This window comes from Acomys minous, assembly GCF_964271855.1.
Source record: "Acomys minous genome assembly, chromosome: 9".
In the NCBI taxonomy this organism is placed as follows: Eukaryota; Metazoa; Chordata; class Mammalia; order Rodentia; family Muridae; genus Acomys; species Acomys minous.
In genome coordinates this window covers 93948577-93970836 of record NC_140490.1, presented here as the reverse complement: position 1 = coordinate 93970836, position 22260 = coordinate 93948577, and the positions used below count along the sequence as shown (strand labels likewise).

The 22260-nt window shown below is 45.1% G+C and overlaps 1 protein-coding gene and 1 long non-coding RNA gene across 33 annotated transcripts in view; one reads left to right on the top strand and one right to left on the bottom strand.

Moving 5' to 3' along the window:
• ANKS1B (ankyrin repeat and sterile alpha motif domain containing 1B) overlaps nucleotides 1–22260 on the bottom strand; it is a 999563-nt gene that overhangs the window by 5281 nt on the left and 972022 nt on the right. For all 25 annotated transcript variants that reach the window (XM_084796582.1, XM_084796560.1, XM_084796578.1 and 22 more), the window contains one exon: nucleotides 17939–18076. In XM_084796582.1, coding sequence (XP_084652708.1) covers nucleotides 17939–18076 — 138 coding nt within the window. The remainder of the gene's footprint in view (nucleotides 1–17938; nucleotides 18077–22260) is intronic.
• LOC311605779 lies at nucleotides 311–13157 on the top strand. 8 transcript variants are annotated; one of them, XR_014782080.1, is made up of 6 exons: nucleotides 311–3430; nucleotides 3833–4032; nucleotides 6874–6973; nucleotides 7652–7713; nucleotides 8032–8106; nucleotides 10333–13157. It is a non-coding gene; the product is annotated as an uncharacterized lncRNA (long non-coding RNA). The 8 variants fall into 8 exon arrangements; XR_014782078.1 differs by having other exon boundaries at nucleotides 3833–3894; nucleotides 3964–4032; nucleotides 6874–8106; XR_014782079.1 differs by lacking the exon at nucleotides 7652–7713.

Genomic DNA, 22260 nt, shown 5'->3' with positions numbered 1-22260 from the left:
TTGGGTCCTTTTTACCTCAAACATCTGTGACTCAGTGAATATATATCCGAAACACCATCAAAATCTAATTTAGGCCGGGGGCGAGGCATTCGTCATGCTGGTGTATGGTCTCACAGTCACAGCAGTAAGCATGTAAACACTGTTCAAGCAGAGCAAATTATATGTCTGTTTCCCCCCACACACACAAGGGTTCACTATATTTTATCATCAAATCACCAAGAGACAGAGAGTCTGTCAGGCCTGGATACTATACCAAGTATCTCCAGGCATGTATGCTCTCGCAGGGTGGTTCCTGCCCTTCTTCACACCATGACAGTTAGCCTTCTCCAAGGCAGGATCTGAGCCACAACATCCCCAGGTCAGAATGTATTATACAAGTGGGTGCCTGGGGGATTGAACCTGTGGCTCTGAGCCACACGCCCAGCCTGAGAATGTTCTCCATGCAGCTGTTCCAGCTGGAAGCAGCCACCACCTGCCTCAAGTATTTCTGTGATTGTCCCTACAGTGTCTCTCTTTGGTTTTTCAAAACTCCAGGTGGCGTTCTGCTTCTGCTGAGAGTACGCTATGTCTTTTTTTTTTCCCCCCGAGACAGGGTTTCTCTTGTGTAGCCTTGGCTATCCTGGATTCACTGTGTAGACCAGGCTGGCCTCGAACTCACAGTGATCCGCCTGCCTCTGCCTCCCAAGTGCTGAGATTAAAGGCGTGCGCCACCACCGCCCGGCTGAGTACGCTACGTCTTGCTGTTCTGACTCCCCTTGCTTCCTTCCCGTCATGCTGCGAGAGGTGTCAGGGACTGCTGTCCTCTTCCAGCATTCAGGTGCGGATGGATGACATGACATGGCCTTCTGAGGCCCTGGGGAGGAGACTCAACCAAGTCTGGACCTACCAGATTTTTAGGTCAAAGCCATATCAAGTTTTATGGTCTTAGAACCTAGTGGGGCAATGCTTGTGATCTTGAGAGCTGGTGTGACAGAGGGTGAGTGAGTTAACCTTAGAGGTTCTATCACACGGACAGTTGATCCTGTGATCCCGTCCCTTGCACAGCTAGGCCACGCACTTCCCTGCAGTGAACACTAAGCCAAGTTTGCCTCCACGGATGAGTCAGACAAGTAAATTAGCAACACAGCAGCAAATGACCGTGGAGGAGGTCTGGGAGGCAGCTCTGACCATCACTGCACAAAGAGGGCTGAGCCCTTTCTTCTGCCCACACTCTGCGCACACGTCATTGTCAACTCTGCCTCAGTGCTGGTGTCGGGTACGGGGGGGGTGGGGGGGGAGGGGCGGTCTATGGAAGATGACTTCTTTTTTGTTTTTTTGAGACCTGGTTTCTTTGTGTAGCTTTGACTGTCCTGTACTAACTTTGTAGACCAGGCTGGCCTCAAACTCACAGGGATCTGCCTGCCTCTGCCTCCCAAGTGCTGGCATTAAAGGCTTATGCCACCACCACCAAGGACTTCTGACTTCCTTGGTGTCAGGACAAGGTTACAGTCCTTGGCCCTGGTCACCCTCTTTCTGTGAAGGAGGCTGGTGTCTGTGTGTAGCAGACCCTTGTGTTCTGCGTCTGGTATGAATCTGACAGACATCCTCTGCAGTGGTTCAAGTGAGCTTAGAGTACCTACTCTTCATTGCTAGCCTCAGGCAACTTCCTGAAAGTGAGAGCTGTGTAAGGCGACAGTATCTTCAGACAGGAGTGGAAGCTGCTCATTTGAGCATCTGAGGCTTTCTCTTGGTTACTATGGGTTACTATAGGAAGCCAAAAGCTTCTGCCTTGTAAAAGGTTAGATGTTTTGCCCTTTCCTTGTGAACGAGTGACTGGCATTAGGAAACTCTTCAAAGAAGAAAGGGAGACTAGACCACCCAGCCCCCTGCCCCCACCTAAACAGGGTTTCTCTGGTTGTTCTGGAACTAGTTCTGTAGACCAGGTTGGCCTTGAACTCACAGAGATCCACTTGTCTCTGCCTCCCGGGTGCTGGAATTAAAGGCATGTTCCACCACATATTTTTTGTTTTTGTTTTTTTTAAAAGAACGCTTTAGAATGTTCTTTTGTGATTTGGCAAGAGTTGGATATTGTTACCTTTCTGTCTTTTCAGTAGCCTCCATGTTGGAAGCATGGATGGTGGGAAGGAGGGAGGGGCCACTGGGTACTGAAAGACACAGTAGGAGCTGCATTGTCTGGCTCGGTGTACCAGGACCCACCAGGGAACAGCTATGTCATGTAGGAACAGAGGGCATACTTTTATTCCTTCCTTCCTTCCTTCCTTCCTTCCTTCCTTCCTTCCTTCTTTCCTCCCTCCCTCCCTCTTTTCTCCCCCTTCCTTTTTTTCCCCTCCAGGGATGGGACTCAGGATCTGGAGCAGGCAGATGCTCTACCACAGAGCCCCTCAACCTAAGTATATATGTTCCAGTGTATTTGCTGCAAGGCCATTCGGCTTGCCTCAGCTGTGTCAACCCTGCTGTGCACAATGGAAGGAGAACTGTTTTTCTGGGAGCTGGACACTGTAAGGTCAAAATAGAAAACCATATTGCAGTAGGACTTAATTATACATTAAGGATATTCATTATATTAATATGCTAATTACCATGAGTAATGTAAAGGCAATTTTACTATTTCGCAGACTTGGAGGAGTCGTGCAGCCTCTGCCTGGGCCTCTTGTAGCACTTGCTCTGGGAGTCAGGTCTGTGTGCGGTCTGAGCACTCTGAGGCCACTATGCTTAGATGCTGAGTGAGGCAGGGGAAGGTGCTGCCTGTTAAGGACTGAGGCTGGACCAATCCAGTCACCTCACACTTCCCAGCTTAGCCCCTGGATGTAGGACTTATGGTGGGGAGGTACATGGAGGAACCTCAAGGCCTAGGCAGACCATAAGCTGAGCTGTCCTGACACCTGCAACCATTCAAGCTGTCGCAAACCGAGAACCCCAGATACAGTGGACCAGAGAGCAGAGCCTCAGAGCCCAGGTTAAATTATGGACTCAGAGCGTCATGGGAGTAATGAAGCAGATGCTGTTTTAATGCCCCCATCTTGTGTGGTACTTGCTACAATCTATAACTGACTACCATAAACAGCAAAGGGTGGTTGGGTGACCTCTCCCTGGCTCAGGCAGCCTTCAGTCTCTGAGCTGTTGTGGACAGTCCAATCCTGAATCCATTCCACCCCAGCCCTGGCTACTAGGAAGTTGAAGTCTGGGGTTTGTAAAGGTCACAGTTATTCTTTTGACACATGCTTCCAACCTTTGAGGGCAGCGTGGCCTGGCTCACCTTGTGTTACTGCCACCTGTAGGCATAAACTGGAATTCACTTAGGTTTGTATTTTTTACCTCCCTACTCTCAAATGCTAGGCTCCTCCTGTACCTGGTGGCTTATGAGAAGACTGTCACTTGGGGCTGAGGACGTACCTCAGCGGTAGAACACTTAGCTAGCATGTTCAAGACGGTAGGTTCAACCTCCAGTTTACCTGTCTACCACAAATCTCTAGAGACATGTGGCAACTGGCTTTGAATGTTTTCTACATTACACAGACCAACATGTGCATTGTGTATTTGGTATGGTCATGGGGGGCGATAATTATTGGAAACAGCTTTTCCTGACCTTCAGCTTTCTTATCATACATAGTTATCTGTTGTACTGGATCATTTTGAGACTCACTAACAATAATATCGAGCCTAACAACAACATGGGCCAACATATATTATTTGCTGTGTGCCACATACTATAAAAAGTGCTCTACCTGGGCTATATTATTTAGGACAGAGGCAAGGAGTACCAATCCAGTGGGGGTAAGAATGGGGAACATATAAAAAAATCATACCTTCCCTTCATTTTTCTCTTTTCTAGGGGGCCCCGTCTGTGAATGAACAACTTAAGGGGCCATCATATCTCCAGGATGGAGTCTAATGGTACCCAGTAGACATCATATCTCCAGGATGGAGTCTAATGGTACCCAGTAGACGTCATATCTCCAGGAGGTACCCAGTAGACGTCATATCTCCAGGAGGTACCCAGTAGACGTCATATCTCCAGGATGGAGTCTAATGGTACCTAGCAGATGCAAACTTATTTCGCTCTTGCAGACTGGGGATATGGAGGCCACTGGTATTTACTGTGGGTTCTTCCAGGCATCCAGGGCTGCAGTTTAACACCATCAGGATATTTACTGAGCTTGCTGTGGCCATGGCCATGCTCCCTGGCCTGTGTCTAACCTACAGTGTCCATAAAATGCCCATCCAGTGACAGAACACCAAAGGTCCCACCAAGCTGCTTCTCAGCAAAGGAGAAGGATCACACAGAGACAAAGAGATGCACCCCATTGTCCTGCATCCCGGTCCTGAGGCTGACTTGGCACACACTCCAGTTTGTAGGAAAACTGCATCATAGAGTATAGGTAATGCTGTCCCCTGCCAAGGAAAGTCCTGGCACCCAGGAATATGTTAGTGCTCTCTAGGAATTCTCCACTTAGCTTGAAAACCTGTTATGCTTAAGGGCTCGATGACATTGTATCTAAGAGTATTCATCAACAACATATAAACATTTCATGAACATCTCATCCAGCATACAGGGCCATGTAGTGGAATATTGGGTAGGCATTTAACATGAAAACCCAGTCACTGAAAAGAGCTGGTTAAAAGGCTATGTAAAACCTGGGCCTGGTGGTACATATCTGTAGAACCGAGTGTTCAAGAAACAGAGGCATGGAGATCCCAAGTTCTAGGACAGCCTGGGCTATAGAGTGGGATCCTGTCTTAAAATGTATATAGAAATATGTGCATAAAAAACAAGTATATCTTGAAACATTAGCAGCTATCTTGGCTGTTAAGCTTGTGGATGACTTCTCTATGTGTCTATGTGTGTGTGTGTGTGTATGTATCATCTATCTGTATATCTGTATATATCTAACATCCATCTAGCTGTATGTATGTATGTATCATCTCTGTGTGTATGTATGTATGCATGCGTGTATGCATCTAACATCCATCTATATGTATGTATGTATCTGTGTGTATATATGTATGTATGATCTACTTATCTCTGTGTGTATGTATGTATCTATCATCTACCTATCTGTGTGTGTGTGTATGTATGTATGTATCATCTACCTACCTGTGTATGTATGTATATATATATATATATATAACACTCATCTATCTCTGTATGTATGTATCTGTATCTATCTAACATCCATCTATATGTATATGTATCTCTCTGTGTGTATGTATGTATGTATGTATCTGTGTGTATATATATGTATCTAACATCCATCTATATGTAAGTATGTATTTTGTATGTGTGTATGTGTGTATGTATGTATCTGTGTATCTATTTCTTTCCCCATCCTCCTCTCCATCTGCAAATGCTGAAGATCAAACTTAGGGCCTTATACCTGCCAGGCAAGTGCTCTATCACTGAGCTACATCCCCACTGTGGACAACTTTTCTTAAACTTCTTTTTGTGTTTTGAATTTCATTTAAATGAAGATGAATAGTTTTTCAATTGTAACATTTTTCTATTTTGTTGTTCAAGCTCATGTTATTTATTCTTCATGCTTCCCCTTGAGGTCCTATACCCCCCCCCCCTTCCTTTTTGGCTGGGAGGATTGGGACTGATTTTCCAGCATGAGCCAGGACTTGTGTGCAGGTGTTAGTCTGGCTCACCTCCATATACCAGCAGGCTGGCCATCTATTTGGTCATGAATCTTGTTTAGATTTTTTGGTTTTCACATTGTATTTCAATTCTAACATCTGCTCAGCTGAATTTTTAAAATACTCAGTACTTCCTTTAGTCTGAAGCCTCTAGAAATCTTCTTCAAGTAGAGAAGAGAGTCAAATCATCTCTAGTCTAATTTCTATCAAGCCCCACTGTGAAAATGTCATTCTGTGGACTTTCACCTGTGGACACTCTGTCAGTCTACTCTCATGGTTGTGCAGGGCTGGAATTTAGCATCAAGTCTGATCACCTCGGTACAGCTTGGACTGTAGTGTATTTCCTCTATTTTAATGACGCATCCTCCTTCTCTTTCTCCTCTTCTTCCTCTTCCTCCTCCTCCTCTTCCTCTTCATTTTCTTCCTCCTCCTCTTCCTCCTCCTTCTCTTCCTCCTCCTCGTTTTCTTCCTCCTCCTCTTCCTCCTCCTTCTCTTCCTCTTCCTCTTCCTCCTCCTTCTCTTCCTCCTCCTCTTCCTCTTCCTCCTCCTCTTCCTCATCTCATCTAAATTTCCTAAACAACTGCCACAGGACTGTAGAGTGCCCCAGGGACCAGGCTCTGGACTAGCAGTTCTCAAGTTGTGGGTTTTGACCCCTTTGAGAGTTGCATATCAGATAACCTGCATACCAGATATTTATATTAGGATTTAAAATAGCAGTGAAATTACAGGTATGAAGTAGCAATGGAATAATTTTATGGTTGGGGTCACCACGACATGAGGAACTGTATTAAAAGTTCACAGCATTAGGAAGGTTGAGAGGCACTGTTCTGGACCATATGTGGACTATGTAACCCTCACAATGCCTTACACAGGATAAAGTATCATCTCCTTTTCATATACGAGGAACTCAGGATCAGTGGTAACACTGAGAATACTGGTCAGGTTTATACAGCTCAACCAAATGGCATCAGGTTCAAATCAAGAATGACTTCAGCTCAGCCAGTGTTTTGTGTAACTGGGATATGCTGCTTTATCTCTCCCATGAGGCTGCTGGTGTCCTGACCCCCACATTTACTGCCCCTCTTAAGACACCGTGTTGTAGAGACTCATCATATAGAGGTTAGTGGAGAAGGGGTGCATAACACCACCTCATGGGGGCCAGGAGGAAGGACGTCCTTCCTGTCTCAAGTCTCACTGACCATTTGTTTTCTCTGAGGAAGTTGTATACTTTTCTTTCAGAGAAATCCTGCCATTCACCTTGACCTCCAGAAGTCCAGAGAGCAATCTGTGGCTCAGTCTTGACAACCATGCATGGCTCGGTGCTGTCAACTGTCGACCGGTATTCTAAAACTTTCCTGCAGACTCTAGCCTGTATTTTCCCTAGTTCACATGAGTGTGCCCCACACATTCAGGCTTACTGTATCTATTTTTCCACCTACTGTATCTATTAGTGGGAGCTGTCCTGAATCTTGTATAGCATGAAGCATAGCAGTGTGACCATATCCTCACTCAAACGTCTATCAAAGGGGTTACTTTGCTTAGCCTATTCTTGGCAACATGCTCATAAGGAGAGCTGGAGACAGGGTCCACACCATCAGCTAAGTATGATGAGAAGGCAAGTGAGCTGGGGCGGGAAGGACTTCACAGGGAAAGGCCCCCCGGAAAGTCAGGGGAACTTTAGCAAGAGATGACTCTGACCTGTCCAGCTACTCTTCCCACTAGTATTAGAAAAACAGTGGACACAATGTGTTGGTTCCATAGCCTCAGAAGCTATAGCCTAGACCTGGACCAGGAGTACATCATGGGATCAGCACAGGCGCCCCACAACCAGGAAGGTGTTCAGGTCTGACGTTCAAGGGTAAGGACTGTGCCTGCACGTGGCAGGCAAAGGACAGAGAAACCCAGGTGTTGTGACTGGCCCCAGGTCAGCTCCAATGATACACACCATGAGTAAAGCCTTTACATTTTCTGCATTTGCTAAACACACCGGGGGTGACTTCTTTACCACACCCACCAGTGCCACTGAAGAGACGGTCTAAGAAGAGGAATGCAGTGACCCTCCAGTTAGTGCTTCAAGAGGTAACGTCCAAGGGTTGATGTCATCTTAGGAAATATTATTTCAGTAGGCCTCGAGGCGCAGGCTTTCATTCCTAGATAATCAAAGAGGCTGAGGCAGGAGGATAACACGTTTAAGGCCCGGGCTACAGAGCGAGTTCAAGGCCAGTGTAGGCAGCCAGTGATGGTCTGTATTAAAGTAATTAATAAAAAGGGTGCTGGGATGCGGCTCAGTGATGGAATCTTGCCTAACATGCGTGAAGTCCCTAAGATCAATTCCTGATACTGTAAAAACCTTCATTTCAACAATCATCTCCTCAAATCTGTTCCAAATGCAAACAGGATACCCAGGATGCACCCGTTTCCTGTCTGGGACCTGTACTTGAGTTGCTGCTCATCTTTGGAGACACCCTCCAGGTACGTGCTCCTAAAGGCTCCCACAGAGTCTCTTTTCCTGTTCGTCCATCTAAGTCGGGGTCCCTTTCTTGCCGTCCCTCTCCCCTTGGGCAGGATTTCGCCACTGTATGTTATTTGTCATGATTTTCTTGTAGCTGATTCCCTAGCTGGCTGCGTGCCTTGAGGGGTAGCAGTTTCCTTCCGCTTTGCAAGTCTAGGGGCTTAGTCTATGTTTGGTAGCCAACCAGGGTTGTATCAAGTGAAGAAGGAAGCTGTGGCAGGTTCCCTAAGATAAGGGACTTGCCTCTTAGGATCAAAATGAATCCAGTGTTGGTGCCTAGGGCCAGGACCTTCATTTTATCATCTTCTTCTTCTTCTCCCCCCCACCCCCATCCCCAGAAAGATCCGATGAAAACACACCGGCCACACGACAGCCTTGGGGTGGAAGAACATGTCTTCTGTCTGGCCTTCAGACAGAAGCCACAGTTCCCTTGTCTCTATGTTGTTTGAATCCCTGTGTTCTAAAAGCTGGGATAAGCTCCATCTGCAGCTTGCTTCACCCACGTCCAGAGGCAAAAATAACCGAGAATATTCTGGGTGTGTTCACAGATCCCATTGACATCTCTCTAGCTTTACCTATAGTTAATTTCCCCAAGGGCCTCCTAGGAACTACCTAAATAGTTTCTAGAGATACATACTGCCTAATTATGACCTTCAGCATTTAGGAAGAAACAGGAGAGCCTTTTGCCAAGAGGCTTATCTGGACCAGGACTGATCTATATTAACTGGCCAACATGTAGATTCCTTTTTTGGAGTTAATTTATGCTAACTGAAAGAGAAGGTAAATTAATTTTCCACTCTAATTAAAATAGGGGGAAAAAAGGAGTACATGTAAACAATGTTGGAGATACAGAGAATATAGAAGAAAATTAAGTTCATCTGTAAAATTTCACTGTTGGGATATGGCTATTGCTATATATTTTTTGTGTGTTTTTATATTTGTACACACACTCATGTACTTTATAAACTACATGAATATTGCATATGTGAATTTAAATATGAAATTGGGATAACACTTATGTGCATTTTTATAGGTAGCTTTTCATAGAGTGCTATTTATCATGGACAGCTTCTGCATGCCATTATACCTTCTTCAAGGACAATAGTTTGGAAGGTGGCAGAGCATCCCACCGCATCAGTTAAGGTTTAATGTCATGCCTCACTCCAAGTATAGAAGGCTTGGCATGCTCACCAAGTAATGACTTGCTTCCTGGTAAAACTCCAGGTTTTCCACGGAAGCCTCACACAGTGGCACGGGGTCAGTTGTGCTCACAGATTCCCCTTCTAAGGTGTCTGGCCAGTATGGCCTCTCATACTCACTCTATGGGGAACAGGACCACTAGGATATTGGAAGACCCCTGGGTTACTTGGCAAGAAAATGGGAGAGAGGCTTTTCAGATCTCATTTTCTTCCTCCTCTTTAACAGCTGAAGTATGTAGTGGAAGCTACATGCTTCATACAGCTACATACAGTAAAGAAGTGAATTCTTTACTGGTAGACTGAAGAGATGGCTCAGCAGTTAAGAGCACTGGTTGCTTTTCCAGAGGTCCTGAGTTCAATTCCCAGCAACCACATGGTGGCTCACAGCCATCTATAATAAGATCCAATGCCCTCCTCTGGCATTCAGGTGTACACGCAGAGAGAGCACTCATGCAAGAAAAGTAAATAAATAAATCTTTTTTAAAAAATAGAGCGACTTCATTTATCTTTAGAAAAAAAATTCCTTATTGGCTCATGAAGCCTTGGAAATGGGGCTCTCACAAACTCAAAATGACCTTAAGAGCCTTGCTGTTGAAAATCTTTCTCAAATGGATGTGCTCATTTTCTTGACTTAGTAAACCCAGTATAGCCATTCATCTGTCCTTGGACTGAACTGAGCATGCCCAAGATTCATATATAAAGTGGGCCAGTACTTGGACATCACCTGTAAACACCCTCCTGTATGTTCTATGCCATCTCTAGATGCCTTGAAATACTGAGCAAATGTGCATTCTGTCCAAATACCTCACTATATGGCATTGGTTAGTGGATAATAACAGGAAAAATAAGTTGGCATATGCTGAGTATGGAGCTAATTCTTTTCAGAGCATTTTTGATCTATGGCTGGTTAAACCCATGGATACAGAGCTTGCGGGGTAGAAGGCTGACTGCATACATAAATGACTCTTTATTCTTTGCTTTTTGCAGATGCTCGCCTAATGCCTCAGGCTCATCCTTCTGAAGTGAATTAATGAGTTGTCACGCCTCCAAACTTACCACATGTTCTCACACAGTAAATGTTCAGCTTCCAGCCAAGCACCCCTCCTCTGGGAGACCCTATCCTGCTGGGCACTGGGGCAACCTCATGATGGCATCGGTATAATTTTAGTGTAATTATTTGTTTATAAACTAGTCCCAGAGCTCTTAGAGAGTGGGGACCTGTACATGGCTCACAACAGACACACAATAAATATCGGTGTGCATTCGTACAAAATTTTACTTTTTCTCTCAGATGTGGACTACAGAAGCAACTCAAGGTTATATTGAAAATCAAAGCCTGGGGGATGGAGAGATGGCTCGGAGGTTAAGAGCACTGCCTGCTCTTCCAAAGGTCCCTAGTTCAATTCCCAGCAACTACGTGGTAGCTCACGACCATCTGTAATGAGACCCAGTGCCTTCTTGTGGCATGCAGGCACATATGCGGGCAGATTATTGTATAAATAATAAATTTTTAAAAAAAGAAAATCAAAGCCTGACACATAAATCCTAACCCAGGGGCTGATGGCGAGAACATCCTATGACAACTGTCCTTCCTATCCTCCTCATCCTTAACAGGGATTTATTGAAAACGTGAATTGTAAAGTGGGGGTGTGGTGCCTCATAGAGTTCTGACAGTAACCACAGGAGGTGGGCGTTACTATCTCTATGTTATAGACAAGGAAACCAAAGATCAGTGGTATTCTTGCTCAAATTGTGAAGCAAAGAACCAACCTTGGATTCAAAACTAGGCAGACTTCAAAGACCACGCCCCTAAATATGATAGGCTGACTGCAAAGGCCACGCCCCTAAATATGATAGGCTGACTGCAAAGGCCACGCCCCCAAATATGATAGGCTGACTGCAAAGGCCATACCCCTATATATGATAGGCTGACCGCAAAGGCCACACCCCTTCATGTATGGACGGGCGACTGCACGTCTATAAATGCAATGAAGCAATCTATGAAAAAAAATCTGAAGTGCCTACTCTTTAGCTGCCCAATCACCATCCGTTACAAAAAGGACGGGAGAAAATATTAATCTCTGGGTATCCACCCACCATTGTTGGCTTTATGGCTTCGTTGATTTTTCAGGAGTTTATGCCAGTGCAGAGCAGATATGAATAGATGAGCCCCAGCAGTGATAATCCATCTATTCTTTTTGTGGGAAGCACTGTTTGGTGTGAAAGAACCACACAGCTTAAAATGCTACTTAAAGAAATGCAGTCAGGGACATATGCAGTATGCCTTAACTTTTGGCTCAGAGTCAAGTGGCTGGATAGATCAGGGTCTCCTGTACATGCAGGAATCGCCAGAGAAAGAAAAAAAAAGATTTATTATGTATACAGTATTCTGCCTGTATGTATACCTGGTCACCAAAAGAGGGCACCATATCTCATTGTAGATGTTTGTAAGCCATCATGTGATTACTGGGAATAACCTCTGAGCCAACTCTCCAGCCCACCATTATGGCTCTTAAGGGCTCTCTTGCATGTTCATGCTTTCACTGATTGCTTTTTATTTTTCTAGCATCAGAGTCAAGCAGAAGCCTCTTTTAGTCAGAGAAAACGAGAAACAGAATCATGTACATCCAAAAATAACGTTAATTTCATTATCAACGGTCAACTAATAACAGTATCAAACTTTCTTTGCAAATTCCCCACTGTGCAGTGGCAATGGAAGCATCCCCTGGCCCCAGGAATCTCAACTCCACTGAGACTATCTCAGAGTTTAGTAAACGGCTTAGGAAATTCAGCTTCATTAAATGGATGAGAAAATCAAGAAGTGAACCCATCCCACCCACTCTGCCTTAGGACCTACTCATCAGAGGCGAGAGTGGAGGAACACAGAGCAGAGTTTGGTTTCAACCTTCCCAGTGTCCGGTCTCACAGGACAACCTTCTTTTCTACACATCCCTGATGCTTCCTATTCCCGTCCTGCTTTGGTCGACTCTGGCGTGCTAGCGCCCGGTGCTTTGGTTTGCTTGCTCTCTACTGATGGTGGGGTAGCACTGCGTGCCCCCACACAGTCGGCTGACCGTGTTTTCTGCTTATTGCCGTTTCTGCCCCTCTAATCTAGATTCTTTCAGGGACCAGTTCAGCCACGGGATCTCAGGGAAGAGGGAGCCCAGTCTCACACATGTGCTGGCTTCAGCACCATGACTTCAACACTCCTTACGTGTTCCCAAGCCAATCTCCGCCCTGCCACACTCCGCAGAGAATGAGAGCAGAACGGCAGAGCTGCAAGTCAGGGAAGACCGTGCATGGCTAAATATACCAGGGCCTGCAACGTGTTCTGGAGAGAGAACTAAGAGCCAGGAAGAGGCTAGATAGTGGTTCTCAACCTTTCTAATGCAGTGCCCCTGCCCGCTTAGTACGCTACCTCGTGTTGTGGTGACTCCCAATCATAAAGTTATTTTCATTGCTGCCTCATAACTGTTATTTTGCTACTGTTATGACTTGTGATGTGAATATCTGATACGCGGGACATCTGACAAGCAGCCCCTGTGAAAGGGTCATTAGACCCCCAAATGGGGTATCGAGCCACAGGTTAAGAGCAACTGGTCTAGCAGAAAAGGTAAAGCTTTTAATGCTGTTTTTTTTTTTTTTAAGGGTTGAGTATATAGCTCAGTGGCCGAGTGCCTACTTAGCAGGTAGAAGGATCCAAGTTCAATGCCTTGTCTGGCAAAAGAGGAAGTATTTTAACATTTAAAATGAGTGAAGGAAGTCCTTCCCAGATTCTTTTTTTTTCTTTTTACATTTCTTATTTTTATTTTTAAAAATATTTATTATTATGCATACAGTGCTCTATCTGCTGGCATGTACACCAGCATGCTTGAAGAGGACATTAGATCTCATTATAGAGATGGCTGTGAGCCACCATGTGGTTGCTGAGAATTGAACTCAGGACCTCTGGAAGAGCAGTCAGTGCTCTTAACCTCTCAGCCATCTATCCAGCTCCCTTCCCAGATTCTTAAAGCGTATCCAATACTCCCATAGAGAAAGCACCAGTATATTTCTAATTCACCCTCATCAACTGTGTGAACTAGAGAGGACACACCTCTAAATTGTCCTGGTTATATGTGTTACTACTCCTAGAGGCCTCCTCAGGAAGATGACTACAGTTTGGGGGGATTCATGGACACAATCTTATAGTTCCCCATCACTCATGGGGGTTAAGAGTTAAGGAGATAAAGTTAAATGTATTTGTAAGTCTCAGACATCTTGTTCACAAACACACCTTCCTCTCTAACGTAAGCCTGCTGCTTCGCCTTCTACAATGTCACTGCTCAAGTGGCGTCTGGGAAACCCGATCTACAGAGACTGAGATGTGCTCCAGGACTAGCCAGTTGATGAGATGAACAGAAATCAGATTCCACAGTACTCTGGGCACAGACTCTAAGACACAGTGCGGGCTTAGTGCCTGCCACTCAGCCACAGGAGCAAACTAACTGAAAACATCAGTCTATGGTGATGAATCTTTGCTGTCAATTTGATTGAATTTGGAACACATCTCTGGGCGAGTCTATGAAGGGGTTTCCAGATAGGTTTAACTGACGAGGGAAGACTCACCCTGAACGTGGGTCCTACCGTTCCATGGACTGGGCTCTCAGACAACATGAAAGTAAGGAAAGGGGGAAACCAGCTAAGAGCAGCAACCACCTCTCTCTGATGCCTGATGGCAGAGACCGTCCTGTGGTAGTGAGACCAGCCGCCTCGTGGTCTTGATGACCATCTTCTGCCTACCATGACACACTGTGAGCCACAGTCAACCCTCCATGCTTTTTAATCAGTGACAACAAAAGTAATAGATATATAACCTTCATTTTGCTTTCCTCTATTTTTATTTTCACCTCCATGTTATTTGAAAGTGGAAATATTAAAGGGTAAATTTAGTGTCAATGCAAATAATCAAAAGAGGCCCAGCACTCTCCCAGTGTAACATTCTCCCAAATGAGAAATGCCCCTGCTGCGAAGTGCTCTGTAAAAGTGGCCTCTAGGACCAGGAGCACCTGGGAAACAGCACACCCCACTTCTTCCTCCAACCTGCCTGCATCCGGTGCGCCACGGTGTCCCACAGGACGCAAACTATGTGGAAATCACAGCCTAGTTTCACAGGAAGGCTCTGTGATCTCCTCTTAGCCACAGGATTGCTATGGGAAAATGTCCCAAACCATCTTACAAACTGGAAGGTTCCTATGCATCACTGGTGATTTCTTGAAGGCTGATAAAGCCACATGGTGTTGCGAGGACAGTATGTGAAAATATGCTGCCCATACAAAGTCTACAATGCCAAAGAGCTGACAACTTTAAACTGAAAAAAAAAGACAAAAAAAAAAAACAAAAACAAAAACCCAAAAAACCCGAAAACACTCATTCACCTGACTTAGAAGGTTAAGTGTGCACTTGAACTGTTATAAAGAATTTGTTACTTTCTTTTGTCATCTGGGGGTAACCCAGAGGACTGCCTCAAATGAATTGTAAAGCCTTAAGATTGGACGGAAATACAGAATTGCCCTACATAAAGATACAAAGAAGCCCTTTTCCCCCAAGCAAAGCTGTTGTGTCTCAGAACTGCTTAAAGGTCTGGGTCAAGGCGCATGGCTTTTGTTACTATTTTTGAAGTTAGACAAACTGTGCTCACTTAGAGAGGATTAAAACGCCAGATTTGTGTAAAATGAAAACCCTCTAGAGCAGACACAAGAATGCCAGCCAGGCTTGTGAGTGTCCACGTGAAGCCAAACATCTGGACGAAAGATAAAATAGCTGCAGCAGTTTGCCACACATCCTCCAAATGTGTCAAGACGCGCTGATCATAAAGCTAAACAGCGGTGGCTTGACTGTGCTCCCCCGCCCCCCACCTGCCCTGCCATCTCAGCTTCCGCATCAATGTTGTCACCCACGGGGCCAAATGTCCGCAGCTGCCAGTTTCAGTTTTAGCTTCTGGCAGGCTTGTGAAATGAAATCATATAGGATCTTAATAATCTATAGAATCATACAGAATCTTTGAAAGTGACGCATCCCTTGGGGAAAGGCTGGAGGAGCCACGGGACAGTAACGTGAGGTGACGAAAGCAGCTTAGGAGCCATGAGGAAAGAGCAAGTGAGCCCTTCCGGTGTTTCTACTTCTCGGTGTTTCTACTTCTCCGGCGGCAGAGGGGAAACGCCGCCGCGTGATGGCTACTTGCTGGAAAGTCTATCTCATGTCACTTAGCAGAAAGGGGACATGGGAAATGGGTGAGGTCAGTCAGTAAGGAGGAGGTGGGGAAGGAGCCAGCCAACACGGATGCTCTGTTATTTATAAGGGGATCTATAGGAGCTCTTTCATTTCAATCCCAGAGAAAAACCACAGGACACAAATCCTGGTCTCCATTCTATATGTCAAGAAATTGGGACTCCAAAAGTCTAAGACCGTGGAACAAGGAGGCAGCCGATCCGGGGTGTGAACCCGGATCTGCCTCTTTTTTCTATACCACCAGTCAAGCTCCTGTAGAGGAAGGTGTGTCATGAAAACCTAACCACTCACAGAAAAAAGCAAAACCCGACCGTTTAAAGAAGCAACTGAATTTCACAAGAACAGCAGGTTACACATACATTCTTGACATAAAAAAAAAAAAAATCCAACACTGTAAATCCCAAATGCAACAACTGTAATCAACACTTTCAGTCTGTGCAAACAACTGAATTTAAGATACTTAAGGCAGCCTTGGAGAGTTGCTTTGCAGTCCTGACCACACATCAGCTTTGCATTATCCTCATCTCTCCTGGAACAGAATCGGGGTATTTTAAAAGCCCACACACATAATTTCCAATCTTCGATCATTAAAACCTAAAGGACTGAGCAGCGCATAGCAAGATATAAAGGCTGTTAAGTGTAAGCCTGCCTGACAATCCTTAGCATGGTGCAGATTTGGGGCGTGGCTGGACTTGGTTTGCAGAGTTTGTTAGAACTGGAAGAAATGCCTTAGATAGAATATTCATGTGCCCACCACACTGAATCATACTGGAATTCCCAAAATATATTACACTGATTTTTGTTTAATCCTCCAAATCTGTTTACTGTATTTTTCGGACTATAAGATGCAATTCCCCCCCCCCACCACCACCAAAAGTGATGGGTAAATTAGGGTGCATCGTAAGGTCCAGTTGCTGTTTTTACTCTTTTACTGCTCTGAAAACTGGGTGCATCTTATGGTCCAACAAATATGGTATTTAAAATCCAGTGAGCAGGGAAGAAGAATCAAACTAAAGCAGAATTGCAAATTCTTCTGATTATAAATTATTTCGGGCTCATAGTTACATCTGTTCTGTCTGCCTCAGCTGCGGAACAGCCCGGGTTCTATCTCAGAGATATACTTGGACAACTTGTGTCATCTTGAGGGTGTGTACACCTTAAGGAAACATATATTGCGAAATTTCTTTCATTTTCTAAGCCTGTAATAACTAAGTTAGTTTTCAGGCTCAGTGACAAATACGGGCACAAGTGGTATCACACCTCAAGGAAGCCATTTTAAGATTTACTCTGAAATGAACGTAGAGGCCAAACCTTGGGGGCTCCCACTTGTTATTTGCATAGTGTCTAATCTGACTGCTAGTCAATAAAGGAGACTGACTATTATAGAGGTAAACATATTTATCACGCCCCTGGAGAAACCTGTAGAGATAATGAAGGAGCAGGAACCAGAAAGATCTTACTGTAGTTTTGGTACCAGGAGAGGGAAGGGATTTCTCATATATGAAAGTGGAAGTTGGGGGCTGGAGAGATGGCTCAGCAGTTAAGAGCACTGACTACTCTTCCAGAGGTCCTGGGTTCAATTCCCAGCAACCACATGGTGGCTCCCAACCACCTATAATGTTATCTGATGCCTTCCTTCTTCTGGCCTAAAGGTGTACATGCAGGCAGAGCACTATCTACATAATAATAAATAAATAAATCTTAAAAAACAAAAGAAAGTGGAAGTTGGTGGTATGAACAGCTGAGGTATCAGAAAAGCACAGTGTTCGCTTGAACGGATGACTGACAGGATGGGAAACTCAGGGACCCTAAGCCTGCTAAAGACACTTCCTATTTGGCTTTATGGGTTGAATTGTGATCACCTCAGGAATCCCATTGGGAGATCTAATCTCTAGTACCTCAGAGTATGATGGGACTGGAAGGTAGAGCTTCCCCAGGAGAAGACCCGAGGAAACAGGTTAGTGGTGTGGGCTCTACCAGTGTGACTGGCGTCTTCCCAAGAGGAGAGAATCTGCACCCACTCATCTCTCCTGCAGAAGGGAGGACCACAAGGACAACCTGATGAGCAGGTGACTGTTCATGTGTTGGAGGGAGGGAGAGAGGACTCAAAACCATGGGGAATAAATTCCTGTTGGTTAAACTATGCAGATTGTAATGTTTTGTCATGGCAGCATGAGCTAACTGACATCTATATGTATCTATGAATTTATCTGTGTATCTATACATGTATCTACATATCTATATATCTGTGTGTGTATGTATGTATATATGTATGCATCTATCTATCTGTTCATCCGTCCATCCAAAGGGGGTGAGGACTTACCACATCGAAGGCAGTAAACACGTGACAGTAGTGGTGGTTGGACTTCAAATCTTTTGTGATATAAGCAAATGTTGAGAGGTCTTCTGGGTCCTGGGCAGCACAGGAGATATTACGAATTTCATGTTCGGCGATTATGTTCTAGAAGAAATGACACATGTAAGTGATCATTGTTTTCCTTTGAGAACCAACACACTTTAGAACCAGGACAGGTAATCTGGGAACCGGCTGCTTTTCTTTTTCTCTAGAATGTCCAAGACCAGCAATATTCAAAGCGATTCAATATGCCATCCATGGGCAAAGGTACACCAGGTCTGGAAGGAATGTTTTCATTTAATAATAATAATAATGATAATAATAATAATAATAATAATAATAATAATAATAATAATATCATCATCATCATCATCATCTGAAATAGTCATATCCTGGATCAGCGGCTCTTGCCAGGTGCAGTCTGGGTGACAAAGAAACAAGACAGTAATTACTAAGCATTTTACCATTTCCATTTCCCATGTCCAGCTGCAGATAGGCAGTCTTGCCTACTGCTAATCCTGTCTGGGAGTGATCATCTGTCACTTGCACGTGTGAGGGAGCTGTCCAAACCCTTCTCTGTTGTGTTTGTCCTCTACTTCCCGCCTCCTGCCCTTTGTTCTCAGGTGCTGGCATGGAACCCAGGACCTTGTTTGTGTGTGCCAAACAAGGGCAGGTTCAGAACAAAGGGGTGGGAGGTGGGGGAAAGGAGCCTCAGTGCTCTCCTCTCTCTTCAAGGCTCTCAGGAGGCTGTGAGTGCCAGCAAGGTTATAACACTACAGTGTGATATTCAGGAGGCTGTGAGTGCCAGCAAGGTTATAACACTACAGTGTGATATTCAGGCTTCAGGTGCCTTGTGGATGCAAGGAGCTTTGGATGGGATAGCTCTTTCCTCACTAGACCCACCACAGAATAAAGGTATGTGTGTGTGTGTGTGTGTGTGTGTGTGTGTGTGTGTGTGTGTGTGTGTGTGCGCGCGCGCGCGAGTGCGCACACATGCATACACATACCCGCACACACCAATGCCTCACACAGGGAAGGTGTGGAGCTGTTTGAGATCTGGGGTTGTTTGGGAGGCTGACACTCAGGGGCCACTGTAATGCTTTTCTTTTTTCTTCCTCTCTCTTTGATAGAACTGCACTTCTTGTGTCTTCTATCTGCTAGCCTCTGAAAATAACTGGTGGGAGGAACGGTTTAGTACCATTGTCCTGAAGCACGAAATAACCAGAGAGCATCATCTTCTGCTGCAAAACCCTGCTAGAAACATCTTTTGAAACACAGATATATTTAAAAGCCCTGTCATTGTACAATCTTTTTTTTTTATATTATGACTTCTCACATGTCTTTTGCAGTTGTCATAGTTATAAAACCTCCCAGTGCCTCGGTTACCCTAATTACTTTTTAGCTGCGTATCTTAAAGAACCCGTTGGCAATACAATGTTCCACGTCTGCTCATCAAGGCTTAGAAACACTGACAAAATGTCCTTCCCTGCCAGCACCCTCAGTGAGCACTTCATGTCCCTCACTCTACCAAGCTCTGTGCTTGGGAAGCAATTACAGAATTAACACATAAAAGACAATTAAATTAAGACATTCTTCGCCATGGCCTTGAATGCTGACACCTTGTGCAGCTGCTCTGTCAAAAATAACTCACACTACAATTGGAAACCATAAACAAATAACATTCTACCGCCAGATAGCTTCAATATAGAAAAGTCACGGCCCTCTTCCAACATCCAAGTAGCATTTCCTTAAACAGAACACTAAATTCGGAACCTGTGACTCTTTAGAAGGTATATTAAGGTCTGGGTAGTCTTTGGAGTTGCCATGTTCGCAGGTGTGAGTCTTGGCCATCACTTGACTGTGGTTCTTGGACTCCAGAACTCTGGCTTAGGTTGGCTTCACCTGCTGTGACAGAACCTAGGTGCACTTGGGATAAGGGTTTCCCGGCATGCTTGAGGGGGGGTTTTCTTGATTACTGTGCATTGAGGTGGGAAAGCTTGCCCACTGTGGGCAGCATCATTTCATGGGCCCATTCCTAGACTGAAAGAAAAAGAGAGTCTGGTTCCTTACTGTGTATGCCATGTGACCAGCTGTCTCAAGCTCTTGCCCCTGTGGCCTCGCTGAAGTGAAGGACAGCCACCTCAACTGTGAACCAGGATAAACCCTCTCTCCTGCAAGTTGCTGCCGTCTTGGATTTTGTCTCACAACAACGTATAAAATAATTCAAACACCTACAACCTGCGATGAGTACTAGCTTTAGTTTTAAGCCGTCACTTGTGCCCTTGAGGACCTTTGCCAGCATAAGGGAAATTGTTTACAGTGACAAGTGCCCTGTGAGGTTTGCTGCCCTGAATTTCCGGGCTCTTGACAATGCACTGTGACAGCGTTGTGGTCCTGGGCAAAACTATAAAGCAGGTTAAGTTGGTTCTGTAGTGTTCTGTCCTTAGTCCCCTGAATCCTCCCCAGGATTTTTCTGGAGTCCTTTTTCTTCTTGTCCCCAAGAGGCCAGGTCTGGCCTAGAGACCAACATATCTTACATGTTCGGCTAATGCTGTGTCACTAATGCACAGCCCAGGCTCGGGGCTGGTGTTAATGCTCCTTTGAGGTGACGCTCGTATTATACAAACATCATCTTTCCCCATCACTGAGAATGCCTCAGCCAGGAGGAAAGCAATGCTACCAAGATAGTCTACAGTCAGGCAGGAATATATTCACAGACCTCTGTGATATGTCCCTGGTAGACCATGGTGAGGACTGGGATGTGTGAGGGGAGGTACTGTGTCTCTCATTGTCATCCACTTTTGGGGGATGGGGACGCCTGTTCTCTATCTGCGGAAAGGATCCAAGGCCAAGGACTCTGCAGCTGCAGCTTTAACGGAGACTGGATGGTCAACTCACTCTTCGGAGAAGACTCAGAGAAGAGAGCAGCCCTCCTTCAAGCTCGCTTTAATTTGTGGCTCTTCCACAAATTAAAAGGTGATGCTATCATGTCCTGTTTGTGGCTCAGTGTAAGAGCTCTTTGTATGTTGTTAGTGTTCATTTCTAAGAACGTCTGTTCTGAAGAACGCAGAGCTTTCTAAAGGCTTGTGAGAAGGTCTGAGGAGGGTTTCACCTACTCTCCTTTGGGTCGGGCTTAGCAGCTTTATGCCTCTTAACTTCTGCCTGACCTGCACCTCTCAGTCTGTAGAGAAACAGCTACAGATGTGTCTGGCTGGAGGGTGTGGAAGAGACTTGCTTGGTGCAGCCACTTGATATGACAGTTTGAAGAGGGGAATGAAACTCCAAAGAGATGCATCCCGGGACTCCGTTCCTTACTGCATCCTTCATCTTCACTCTAAAGTCTTTCTCCTGACCACCTCCTCAGGCTAAACTCTTTTTCATCAAGGGACTAAAGTGTCCCCTCTAGAGAAGGACCAGGGTGGAGGCAGCGTTCTGAGAGGTAGTTAACTGGAGATGCCCCGTGGGGTGCTCCATCCTGAGCATCCTAGCGCATACCAACTGTGATCTCGCGGGACTCCCAGATGCTTATGAGAAGTATGTGCTGGGAGAAACACTGAGTACTTATTGCTATGTTTGAAGTTGGCATTCAAAGAAAAGAAAAAAAAAATAAAACTAAAGTGAAAAAGACTCCAGCGTGCTATTCTTTTTAATACAGTCCGGGGAAGGTTGAGGAATGGTAGCATGGGAGGGGCAAATGTGACCCAAACCTATGTCATCCATGGATGTGGGAACTGGGTCACCTCTTGGAAGACTCTGTTAATCTCAGGAAAGGTCCCTGAGTGGGTTGACTCTGGGCTGCTGACCTATGAAAGCAGATGTGATTTCCCTAAAACACTTTAGGACTAAATCTATCCCAAGCTCCATTTCAAATTCAAGATCTCTTTTGTTTCGCCCTTAAATCATGCTTGGTGATTAGTTTCCTGAGTTGCTAGGCAATACATTTGTGGGTTTATAACGAGGCATCTGGCCGTTCTGCACGAACTCAGAACTATTTCTTTATTGGCTTAAAAAAGAAATGCTTCATTGGAGGGTTCAACTTTCGCATCCTCTAGTAGGGGCTAATAGGAAAGGAAGGGTAATTAACATATAATTAATTACCTATTGTACTTTAAACTAATTGGTACAAGGTAGCTGTGGAGTAATAGAAAGAGTATTAGGTTAGGCAGTGGGGAAAAAAAAATCCATGACAAACAGGCTGTGGTGTGGGCAGACATTGGCCAAAGGACAGGGACCTTAAGGCATCTGTGTGGATTGGACAGCCATGTCCATCCTACCAGTGGAAGGCAGAG